Source organism: Ceratotherium simum, chromosome 23 (genome assembly GCF_057802395.1).
Source record: "Ceratotherium simum simum isolate JZ-2026a chromosome 23, ASM5780239v1, whole genome shotgun sequence".
In the NCBI taxonomy this organism is placed as follows: Eukaryota; Metazoa; Chordata; class Mammalia; order Perissodactyla; family Rhinocerotidae; genus Ceratotherium; species Ceratotherium simum.
The window spans coordinates 20,720,665-20,732,941 of record NC_141922.1 but is presented as its reverse complement, the minus strand read 5'-3'; the positions used below and the strand labels follow the sequence as shown (position 1 = coordinate 20,732,941).

At 41.0% G+C, this 12,277-nt stretch overlaps 1 protein-coding gene across 1 annotated transcript in view; it reads right to left on the bottom strand.

Moving 5' to 3' along the window:
- Positions 1-12,277, bottom strand: part of SNTB1 (syntrophin beta 1) — a 231,649-nt gene that overhangs the window by 128,763 nt on the left and 90,609 nt on the right. The window contains exon 2 of the mRNA XM_004431108.3: positions 557-773. Within this exon, the coding sequence (XP_004431165.1) occupies positions 557-773 (217 nt within the window). The remainder of the gene's footprint in view (positions 1-556; positions 774-12,277) is intronic.

Sequence of the window (12,277 nt, the reverse complement as noted above, 5' to 3'; positions counted from 1 at the left end):
GTATCAAATCCTCCAAATACACAGTTGAGGGCACTGAGGCCCAGAGAGGCTGATTTGCTTACTACTATCTAAGATTAATAATGAATATTATTATAGCTTATATTCACGGAAGGTTTTCCTGTACTAAGCACTTCACATAGATTTCCTCATTTAATCCTCACAACCCAATGAGGTATCTTTCTCAATTATTCCCATTGTATAGATGACAAAACTAAGGTTTACTGGTTTAAGAAACTTGCCCAAAGTCACATAAATGAGCAACGGCAGACCCGGGGAAGGCACTTAGGATCCTGACTCCAATTCTTCAACTCTGTGCAGAAGCAGAGCTCAGTATACAGATTCTTCCCGAGGATAAAGACAGCAAGAGGAAGGATTCAAGAAGAAAGGTAGGGAGGCCTGGCTTGAACACACACATCCTCTCAGCATGGCCCTTGCAGGCTCTTTTTCCGACACCACTGAGTGTTTTCAGAACAGGAGCACAGCCCTGGCAAAAGCCCCGTTTTAACCTCTGGGGCCAAAGAGCTGCCGAGATACGGAAATCTTTGACCCTCTTTACCTGTTCTCAGGGTCAGCCAAGGCCATACTCCGGGTGACGTAGCACATCTTCAGGGGGATGCTCTTCCGGTCTCTATGGAAGGAGAAGGATTGCGACGACAGAGGGTCTGAGGAGCCGCCCCCTAACCGAGGGGATTCAGGCGGAGGCGTTTCCCACCCAATCTCGGACACGGGGGAGCCTTTCTTCACGTAGGGCGTGGCCTCTCGCATGTACTTCACTGCAAGCAGAAAGACAAGAAGCGCTTTTAAGTACATCAGGGCTGAAGTTCCGGAAAGTCTGATTGCGTTTTTGAAACTTGCATTAGACAAGCTCTTAACACTCAACCTCTTACATTCTGAACAAGATTCAGAATTTCTGCTCCTCTCAAAATAGATATTTTGTTATTTAAATTATATACCAAAGTGGTTTTTAAAAGTTGCTATTAGGATGACCTGAACTTGAGAATTACTTTCAGCTTTTTTCAACTATGATGACTTTTATCTTTTCTGATTTTAAGTTGCATTCTGGGAAAGAGGCTGAAAAACAAACAGGCAGAGAACGAGAAAGCGTGACTTAGGCTAAAAGACACATAATCATTCAGTCTAGAAGTAGGGAATCTGGTAGCCACATTCACTACCCGTGTCACCATTTTTCTGTTGAGAAACAAAGATAGGCTTTTCAATTTCATTGTGCTAAGAACATATATGCAAAGAAATACATCGATGAATACTTATTTATTCATGGCAGAAATCTGTAAGAGCAAAAATATTGTACGTAAGAGCTGAAAACTAGGGATAACCTAAATGTCCACTAAAAAAGAGACATTAAATATATTGTAAGACATCTACACAGTGACTTTAAAAAATGAGATAGATATGGATGTATCAATGTAGAAAGACCTATAAAAGGCCTATAAAAGGCCTATTTAAAACTATTAATAGTTTTAAAAAAAAGTCGAGAGAAGTACATATACTGTAATCTTTTTGTGTATAAAATCATAAATATATATGCGTGTATATCTATAACTGTTTCCGGATAGAAACACAAAAAATCTTAACAGTAGTTAGCTCTGGGGAGTGGAAATATAAGTCAAGATGATGGAGAAATAGACTTTTACTACGCATTTATTACCCTTTTCTACCATTTTTATGTTTAGCCATACGTATATATTATTTTCATAAATTTTTAAAAAACAAAAATAGTTTAAGAGCTGAGTGGAACAGACTGAAATTCTGCTCTTCGATATGTTTGCTTAGTCTTAAGAAGTTATTTGCCTATTCTGAATTTAAGCATTTGGTCCTTAGACAGCTTTTGAGTTGATAGGGCAACTAGATTCTTAGAACATGCAACATAAACTTCCATATCCTTCTCTCTATCACTCACACAGTCTGGTTCTCTGCTGCTTAGGGGGGATTTGGCTAAGTCCCCTACAGGTATCTGTTATTGCAAATGGCAGTGGATTGGAATGGGTGCAAACTACAGGGCATTTGCTCCAGATCTTTGAGGACTGAATTCCACAAACCAGCACCTTCACTGTGCAAGATATGGAGCCTGGTTTATGGAGACTGCAGAAATAAACAATACATACTTTCCATACTCAAGAGTTACAAAATCATGGGTGATTATAGTGGATGCTGTTGCTGTCCCTTTTTACCAGCCAGAGCACCTATTCCCTAGCTGCTGTGTGTTGGCTAGAACAACTCTTAGCTTCCCCCCTGCTCTGGAAAACTGCTCTTGGCTCAACAGAAGCCACCAAGCCTGGGAGGCTGTAGAGTTGTTGCCCGATCCCCCAGACAGAGGCTCTGCTTCTAGGGGACCCCACCTATGACAGTGACATAAGACAAGTACATAAACTATGGCACCAAGCAGAACGAGCTAAGTTTTATAACAGGAATAAATTAAAGTACCTTGGAAGAACTCATGAGAAAAATGGATCTGAGAGCATGAGTGAGAGATTAGGTCCACAATTTAAGAAGCAGACCAAACATACCCAGATGCATGCAATATGGATATATACATTGCGAAACTCAGTCACAGATATCAAAAACAGCCATATTGGGGCCGGCCCGGTGGTGCAGCAGTTAAGTGTGCGCTCTCTGCTTCGGCTGCCCGGAGTTTGCAGGTTTGGATCCCAGGCGTGGACCGACGCACCGCTTATCAAGCTGTGCTGTGGCGGTCTCCCCTATAAAGTAGAGGAAGATGGGCACGGATGCTAGCCCAGGGCCAATCTTCCTCAGCAAAAAGAGGAGGATTGGCAATGGATGTTAGCTCAGGGCTAATCTTCCTCACACACACACACACACACACACACACACACACACACAAACAGCCATATTCATTCAAGACAGAAGAGATGTCAGTTAGCACCAACACATATTGAAAACAAGATTTCAGGGTTTTAACTGAATATAAATGCAATTAGAAGAAAACAGCTCCACAGTTGCTGCAAACTGTTACCACAGGTTGCAGTTACAGAAAAAGAAAGGGTGCCCATGGACTGTGTATTTTAAGGAATATTGCTTATTTCTGGGCAATATATTTAAAGAGAAACACAGACATACCTAACAACAAATGCAGAAAATTTAGGGGAACAGATTTAAGCTGTCCAAAGCTGGAATAAATAGATCTCTTTGAAGATACTGAATTTTTCATCTCTAAAAATGCTTTAGTAGAAACTAGAAACTGCTTAGCTTTGTATATGGTAGAATTATACTTATTGATATACAGAAAATTCAAGTATCTGCTGAGATGGTGTGAAGACTCTCCTTTGATTGCATTATTATCCTTCTGGCTGGAGTAGGGGATGAGTGTTGCAAAAGTGAGAATCCAGAGATGCTTCACGGATTAGGTGGCATGTGAACTTGGCCTTAAAGGGTAGATAGGACTTTAAAAAGTAGACATGAGAATAACAATCCCTATATTATGTACTTTGACTTATAATTTTTATTGCAATTCTATAGGAAACGAAAGTTGCACCTCAATTTGAAGGGGGATAAAGAAGGAACATTTATTATACACTTAATGATATGCCAAGTATGGGACCAGGTACTTTACATAGCTTCTCACATTTAAGCTTCAAAATGACCGTTTAACGTACCACCTTATACACAAGGAAACTAAGGTCCAGAGAAAAAAATGGGCAAGGGATTTTTCATTTATTGAGTATCCACGTATCCACAAGCAATGAAAGAAAAAATTGCCATCCCTTTCAGACCCTGCTAGAAAGAAATGTCTTGTAGGACTATTTTAATTCTAGTGGACACCAGGAGCTTTCCGTAGATTATCCCTTGCAAGACTAGTATTATTTTACACATCAGCACAGCAATGCTCAGAAGTTTAGCTTATATGGAGTCACATGCCTAGTAAGTGGTGGAGCTGGGGTTTGATTTCCCAGAGATCTTATTCTTTCATGAAATCTGGCTATCCCACCTAGATGAAGGATGTAAAATGACAAGCTAATAGGTTTGGACTTTATTCTACAGGCAGTAGTGATAGCCATGGTGGTCTATTAGCAAGAGAATGGTACAATCAGAGGGTAGCTGTACAGAGAACTCCTGGAAAGTGAGATTGGGTGCCTTAGAGGGAAAAGATATTAGCAGTAGATCTACCAGTTATAGGGCCATCGGGGGTTACTGTCAGAGATAACTTGAACAACATTCAGAATATCCATACAAGGTGTGAGGAATCCCAGAAATGTGTGGTTTGATTCACTCCTGGGCAGAAGCATGGGAAGTACAGCAAATCTTAGCCTGGAAGCAAATGTTTACCAAGTAACCACTTCCTATGTGGCAGAACATGGGGAATTTACATACGAGAGAAAGCATAGCAATACCTTGAATAAAAGACACCCCATTGGAAATGATATTCGATACAGAGTAGTCCTTTTAACTGACCAACTGAAAATAAAATGGACACTATAAGTTAACAAGGTAGGTGTGATAATTTAAAGATTCACTCATTCAGCCAAAACTCATCAGTTAATTTTCACGTGCTGTCCATGAAAGATGATAAGAAATTGTCCCTGCTTAAAGGAAGAAGGGAAGTGAGGTGATATCATGAGTTCTTGTGTTACATCTTAAACCTGGTTTAAGGAGGTGCCAAGCTGGACAGGTCTCCAGAATCAAATGCAAATCCTTTCTGGAGGACGGCAATCTCATCCTAAATTTCAAAGAATCCCTGTGAATCAATTTCAAGGGCAATGAGCAGCATAAAATCTAAGAAAATGTTGCACACAAAGAAACAAGGTACCCTGAGCGAATTCTAGTAAAAATAACTGATAGCAGTAACAGTCCCACACAGACTACAAAGTGACAAGTATGTTTATTTTACCATGTGTAAAGAAACAACTGAAAGGTTGAGAGAATCTTCCAGAGATTATTTTTAAAAAGTGACCTAACAGATTGGCAAAATAACCGAATAGAATATCTAATAGTAATAATAATAATAATAAAACCAGAATGAAAACTTCAATAGATAGACGTGTCGGAAGAAGGAATTAGTGAGTGAATTGTAGATCAGAAGAAATTAGAATGCAGCACAAAAATACACAAAAAAGGAAAATATGAAATAGAGATTAAGAGATGTGGAGGATGAAGTGAGAAGGTTTAATATGTGTCTAACTGGAGCCCTGGAAGGATAGGATAGAAAGAATGTGGCAGAGGATAAGAATTCTCCTGATGGAAAGACACCAACCCACAAGTTTAAGAAACCTGACTTGATTTTGCTGAACAACACTTTTGGTCTTCCCCATCAAGACAAACAGAAATAAGGTGTCATCCCTGGGTAGGCTAAACGGCTTAGGTTTTCCTTAGAACCCATGCTTCTTCTGAGAGTTTTAGAGATCACCTCTCTCTTTTACTAGTTTTGTGAGGAAAACTCAGCAAAATCCCTAAATGAGTCCAGAGATCTCTGGCACCACCAAAAAAACAAGTTTTCAATTTCAAGGATAAAAAGGAGACTAAGAGATCATCATCATTGTTCCTAAGACAGATACGCTGAGGTCACTGAACTGTTGCCATATCTGTCCTGAGGAAGAACAAGTAACATCAACGCATCCCTGCTTCATGCCCCTTGGTTCAGGGTTCAGGAGTCCTTCTTCTTTTGGATATGTATAGAAAATGGAGCAACTTGTTCTTGTGTGTAACAAACAAGGCAAAAGAAAACTGTCATGAGATTTCTCTAAGGGCCCACAATTTCTGGTCCAGAGGAAGTAATAAAATTGTCAGAATATCTCTTTTTGCTGGAAGAGATTCTAAGTAATTTCTACAAGGCTTGGCCATCACTTATGAGCAGTCGCCTCCCCAATCACGAATTGAGGCCTCAGGCTAAGTCCCCTCAGGCAGAGAGTAAGAGTAGTGCAGCCATGTCTGGGGGTGGGAAAGCAGTGCCACTTTTTTTTGTTTTTTATGAGGAAGACCGGCCCTGAGCTAACATCTATTGCCAATCTTCCTCCTTTTTTCCCCCTTTTTCTCCCCAAAGCCCCAGTAGATAGTTGTGTGTCATAGTTGCACATCCTTCTAGTTGCTGTATGTGGGACGCCGCCTCAGCATGGCTGGACAAGTGGTGCATCGGTGCACGCCCGGGATCCGAACCCGGGCCGCCAGTAGTGGAGCATGCACACTTGACTGCTAAACCATGGGGCCAGCCCCAGCAGTGCCTCTAAAAGGAAATAAAGAGTGTGCGAAACTCTTTCATGATTCTTTGTGAATCAGTGTCCTGAAATTTCTACACATTGCAGTCAAAATAATGAGAGTGCGGTTTAATTCAGGGAGGGTAAAGTGTTACTTAATATTATATCTGACTGCAATAGGTACCTCAAATTACAGTGTACTAAATAATATAGAGTTTTTTTTTTTCTTTGTGAGGAAGATCAGCCCTGAGCTAACATCTGATGCCAATCCTCCTCTTTTTTCTGAGGATGCTTGGGCCTGAGCTAACATCCTTGCCCATGTTCCTCTACTTTATATGGGACGCCGCCACAGCATGGCTCGACAAGCAGTGCATGGGTGCGCACCCGGGATCCGAACTGGTGAACCCCGGGCCGCCACAATGGAGCGCCGGCACTTAACCGCTTGCGCCACCAGGCCGGCCCCATAGAGTTTTGTTTTTCTTTATCAAAAGTCTAGGTAAAAGAAAAGGATTGCTAGGGCAGTTCTGCTCCCTGAAGTTGTCAGGGCCTCAGGCTTCTGCTTCCTTCCTGCTCTGCATCCCTAGTTTGCCATCTAATGACCCAAGATAGCTGCTTGAGTTCCAGCCATCATGACCAAATTCCTATCAGTAGGAAGGCAAAAGAAGTGAAGGACACACTATCCTTCTTCCGTTAGGGCCATTTTCAGAAGTTGACACACTATATCTACTTACAACCCATTGGCCAAAATTTAGTCATATGGTCACTTCTAGATGGAAAATAAATTTACTCTTAACTCTGGACAACCCTGTGCCAACCCAGCTAAAATTTGGTGGGGAGGGGAGGCTATTACTGTGAAAGAAGAAGAGAATAGATATTAGGAGATGACTCAGCTTTTGCTGTAGGGAGGCATCCCTAATTCTGTCAGCTTAACACAACTAGATTTTATAACACATAAATACAAGTAAATATGTCAGAGCAATCAGTAAAAAATGCGGTGACTTTGCTAAATGCTTTTTGTGTAGTAACTCATTAGAACCTCACATCAATCCTATGAAACAGACACTGCAATCATCTCCATTTTACCAAAGACACTGCAATAGAGAAAAGTCAAACCATATGCCCAAGTTGCTGTGCTAGAAAGTGGCAGACATATCCAGGCAGCCTGACTCCAGTGTTATTACTTTTAACCATGAAGCAATATAGTTTCTCACACTTTTTAAAAAAAAAATTAATGGTGTATGTGTGTGTATGCGTGTGTATTTAAGCCAACATTTTTATGTACTGGGAGAAAACATCCAATTAAGAGGCTATTGCCTGTAACATAAGACAGCTTGATTTTGTAAGCCTGAACTATTAAACTATGGCATTTCCATAAATTCCTTTTAAGACACTATAATATGTGTTCATAATAGAGGGTTTAACCCGGCAGAACTGAACAGCCAGTGTCTGCATAATTACACCTCCGTGTGCTTACAGACAGTCATTTCAGGCAAAGAGCTGTTGAAACTGATCAAGAAGCAGCCAGGCCCAGGTTTAGGGCACATCGTAATCAGAACTAATTAATAAACCATGCTCTTTCTGGGCATCATGAATTAAAAACTGTGGTCGAGCAATTAAAATTCCAATCTTCACTTGCAAAAAAAGGGGTGGATTGCAGAAAGAAGGGGTCTTCAAGCCAATAACCCACCAAGTCACTTTCAATATGTCTCTAGTTTTTCATTTGAAGGACAGGTAGTTGTGAAGATTTCAAAAAGAACATTCAGTGAAGCCCTAGTTTGCGAAGGCCCCAGGTTGCCACAATTAGATCTTTGTTGAGGAGGACAGAAGACATTTGAAAGGAAAAGCGCACACAGGCTACTAATGAGGAAATGCTTTAGGCAAATCCAATCAGCCTTCCTACCAGGCTGGTTTCTGAGGAGCCAGCAAGTCCCTCTGATACGTGCAAGTTTTCTTAAAAATAAGAACAGAGACAACAAAAAAAGGATTTCCAGATTACAGGAAGGAAAAGAAATATTTCATTATGTTAGGGGATGTGAACACAAAATGGGAATTTTCTGATGTGATTAAGGGGAAAGGGGATCAGGTGAAGGCAAGAAACCTGGGTATTTAGACCTTTGGTGAAACTTTCAAGTTGGGGAAATGTTGGTGACAGTGGGGTTTGCTGACAAAATGCCATGTAAGACTTACCCTTAATGGCATTTTCCTAGGTCATCTTAGAGAGGAAATATGCAGAGGGAGATCATCAGTATTTCCAAAAAGACCAAGAAACGATGATAGAGGTAATATAAGCTTCTCAGAAACTATAGCTAATCTCTCAGGATGCTGAGTGGTGAAGTGGAAGGATAATTGGCCCTGGGAGTTGGGGACCTGGATTACAGTGCCAGCTCTGTCGCTAACTAGTTCTCCAGCCCTGGGCAAGTCCATTCACCTCCTGGACCTTATGTTCCTCACCTGTCAAGGGAGGGAAATAAAGTCGCTACCCTTCAAACATTCTATTATTCTTTAGGAAGCTGCCTCTTCTGACAACAACAAAAAAACCCAAAAGAGTATTTCTTACTCACCTTGCTATTTGTGTCATCACCAACAACATGTTAAAATGTGTGCCAAATTCTTAGGCCTTAGGCAGATGTGTGTTCTGATTTTTACCAAACCCTACAGGCACCTGACAAATATGAAAATAAGCCAACGTGGAGATTATGTACTCAAGTTACTTTTTCTTTGGTTTGGCAGAATTGTCTAGAAGAATCATTGTTTTCATTAGCTTACTAATATCTATTTCTCTTCCATTCTGCCAGGTGGGTCCTTGAAAGTAGAATTTTAAGAGACATTTGAATGATGATCAAAAGTCTCTCATGAGGTCATAAGGACATTCTGAGTGAGGGTGCTGGGTTTTAATATGTGGAGTCAGGAGTAAAATAAACTGGGTATGAATTTGGTGAGTAATATTGGGCCTCCAATGAAAAACTATCTCAAATTATCCTGTTTTAGATAGTGCCATCATTTGATGTGATCTGCCTTGATTCTTCAACAAAACAAGATCCTTGCCCCCAGCGATGCCTCTGGAGACCCAGGGAGAGTATCCTATCCCATGAGTCCTACAGCCACCCAGAAGCACGCTGATTGGTTTAGTTATCCATTAATTCAACAAACGTTTAATGAGCTCCTGCTACAGGCAGGGCCCTGAGTGTTGGAGTTATCCCAGTGAACAAGACAGACTGGGCCCCTGCCCTTGAGGTGCTTACATTCCAGTGTACACGTGCGTGGTGGGGAGTAGGGTGGAGACATTAAACTGATAGATACATATAGGGCACTCCTCTGAAAGAGACACACACTCGAGGACTTGGGTCTGTCCCAGTTCACACAGAGCCATTCACCATCTGGCCCCTGCCTACCTCCTGTCCTCATCTCAGCTGACTACCTCTCGGTCCCCATAGTTGACATGCCAGCCATAGAGAAATACTGTTTAATTCTCTGAACATGCCGTGTTCTCTCCTGCCTCTGTTCTTTGTGCATGTGATTTCGTCTACATGGAAACCTTTCTGGAAAACTCCTCCCTACATCCTGTAAGTCTCAATTCAGGTAAGACCTCCTTCTGGAAGCCCTCCAGGGATGCCTCCCTTAAGCTCCAACCCTGCTTTATGGCAACCTCCACTCATACCAACAGCATCAGGACACAAACATTATGATGATAGCTTATGCCGTGAAGGCATTGTGCTAATCATCTCACATTTAAACACTTACACATCACATGTAGTTATTTGTCTGCATGTATGTTTGTGCCTAGTCATTTACATCTCTGTTAGAATCACAAAGTTGAGTGACTACAGTAGAAGTTAAAACTCTAGGCTCTGGAGCCACACTACATATTTTCAAATCTTGCCTCTGCCACCTGCCAAATGTGGCAGTTAACTGTGAGGTTAAATTTCCTTAACCTTTCAATGCCTCCCTTTCTCCACCCATAAGATGGGGATCAACAGTAGTGCCCATCTCAGAGAGTCGATATGAGGATTAAATGAGTCAACACACACCAAGGGCTTAGAACTACGTCTAGCACATGGTCACTGCTCATTAGTGTTAGAAAAAATAAAAAATTGATATTCACATCTATATCCAAGCAAGCAACACAAATGTCTGGCTGTAAAATATGGAATTGTTGAGCAAATGAATGGCAATGTTAATAGGATCTCCAAGATACAATTTTTCACAGATTTGTTCTTTGGGAGGAGGTGTCTTATAAGTGAAGCGGCAGAGGCCAGAGAGTATCTGTCACTTGTCCAAGGTTTCAAGACAAAGAAGCAACAGATGAGGGTCAGAAATCCATTTCCTCTATCCTGTTGAATGGGCGTTGGCAAGCTTTTTCTGTAAAGGGCCAGATAGAAAATTTGGAAGTCTTCGTGGACCTTAGAGTGTCTGTCACAACTACTCCATTCTGCTGTTGTAGTCTGAAAGAGCCACAGATAATATGAAAACAAATGAGCGTGACAGCATTCCAACACCACTTTATTTACAAAAACAGGCAGTGGGCCTGATTTGACCCATGGGCTTTACAATAACTAGTGTATAATAATAACAATAACTAGTAATTGTTGACTACTTACCATGCATTGGGCCCTGCTCTAACTGTCTGAAGTAGACTAGCTCATTTAAAAGCAATGAAGTAGGAATAGTATTATAACCACCTTACAAGCCAGGGGAGTGTGGCATGGAGAGTTGAAGTGACTTGCGCAAGGTCACACTGCAGCGTTGGCAGAGCTGGGATTTGAACTGAGGCAGTCGGCTCCAAGCCTCCAGTCTTGCTCCCTTTCCTGGTACCCTGAATGCTGCTCCTACTCATGGGCAAATACCCATGCCTGAATCCTGTTTGTCCAACCACCAACATTTTAGAAGTCGTGCCTTTACAAAGACCTTTTTTTTCTGAAATATTTTTCTTATATTCCTTTTCTTATATTGAACTCAAATCTCACCCTTATAATTTGTATTCACTGTTCATGGCTCTACTGTGCAGAGATACAGAAAGCATCTTGAGCATCTTATAAACTGATCAAATGTAAATGTGTGGCTTTACATAAAGAAAATGATGAGCCCGGTTAAAAGGAGGCCGGAACTACTGGTCCGTTGCTCACTTTGCATCCTGATTTTATAGGGCTCCTGGCCCACATTCTCTAAGATCCTAAAGGTGGTAATGGATGAACCTAACATATGACAGGCATGAAAGATGTTGTTCTTACTACTTCAGGCCCCTACATAGCTGCTGAATGATGATTTAGATGACAAAAACTAAGATTTTAAGAGTTTCACACAGGCCCAAACTAAAAAGATGAAATGTAATGGGAATAAGATGAAAAATTCTGTCATTGTATATTCTAAATAAAAATCACTGACTCTGTGTCACATGTAGGACACAGAGAAGTGTATTATAAGCAATCCATGTGAAGAAAGGTTCTAGGGGTTTCAATGGCTATAACTGCCATAATAAAGTAACAGGATGTTAGGATCCACTGATAGAAGTATGGTGTTCAGAAAAGAAGAAGTTGGTTCCCCCCTTTACCCCCTTGATCACTCTATACCTGAAGCCCTAATAGGTTAGACAATATTTAAAGGAGGGTAAAGAAGGTGACTAGGTTGTTGAAAGGTTCAAGAAATAAAGAAAAAAAATTAAATGAAGGGGTTAGAGCACAGAAGTGAAGAGCATAAACTCTGAAGTCTGACTGCTGGGGTCCAATTCCTAACTTTTCTATCACCTAGCTCTGAGGCCTTGAGCAAATTACTTAGTTTCCCCATGTGTTATTTATTTCACCTATCTCATAGAATTGTTGTGAGGATTAAATGAGTTAATATAAATAAAAAATTTATAAGGAACTTGGCATAGTAAACACTATAAGGATCAGTTACTGTTATCAGGAGTTAACCTAGAGAAGAGAAGATTTATGGGAACTAAATAACAGAGGGTTGGGCTAAACTCACTTTGGTATCTCTGCAGAGTAGAGCCACAATGAATACAAATTAGGGGTAATATTTGAGTCCAGCAAAAGAAAACATTGTGAGGTAGTGAGTTCCCTATTGCTAGTGACATTCAAGCAGAAAGTGGATGAGGTATCGCCTAGCCATGCTGC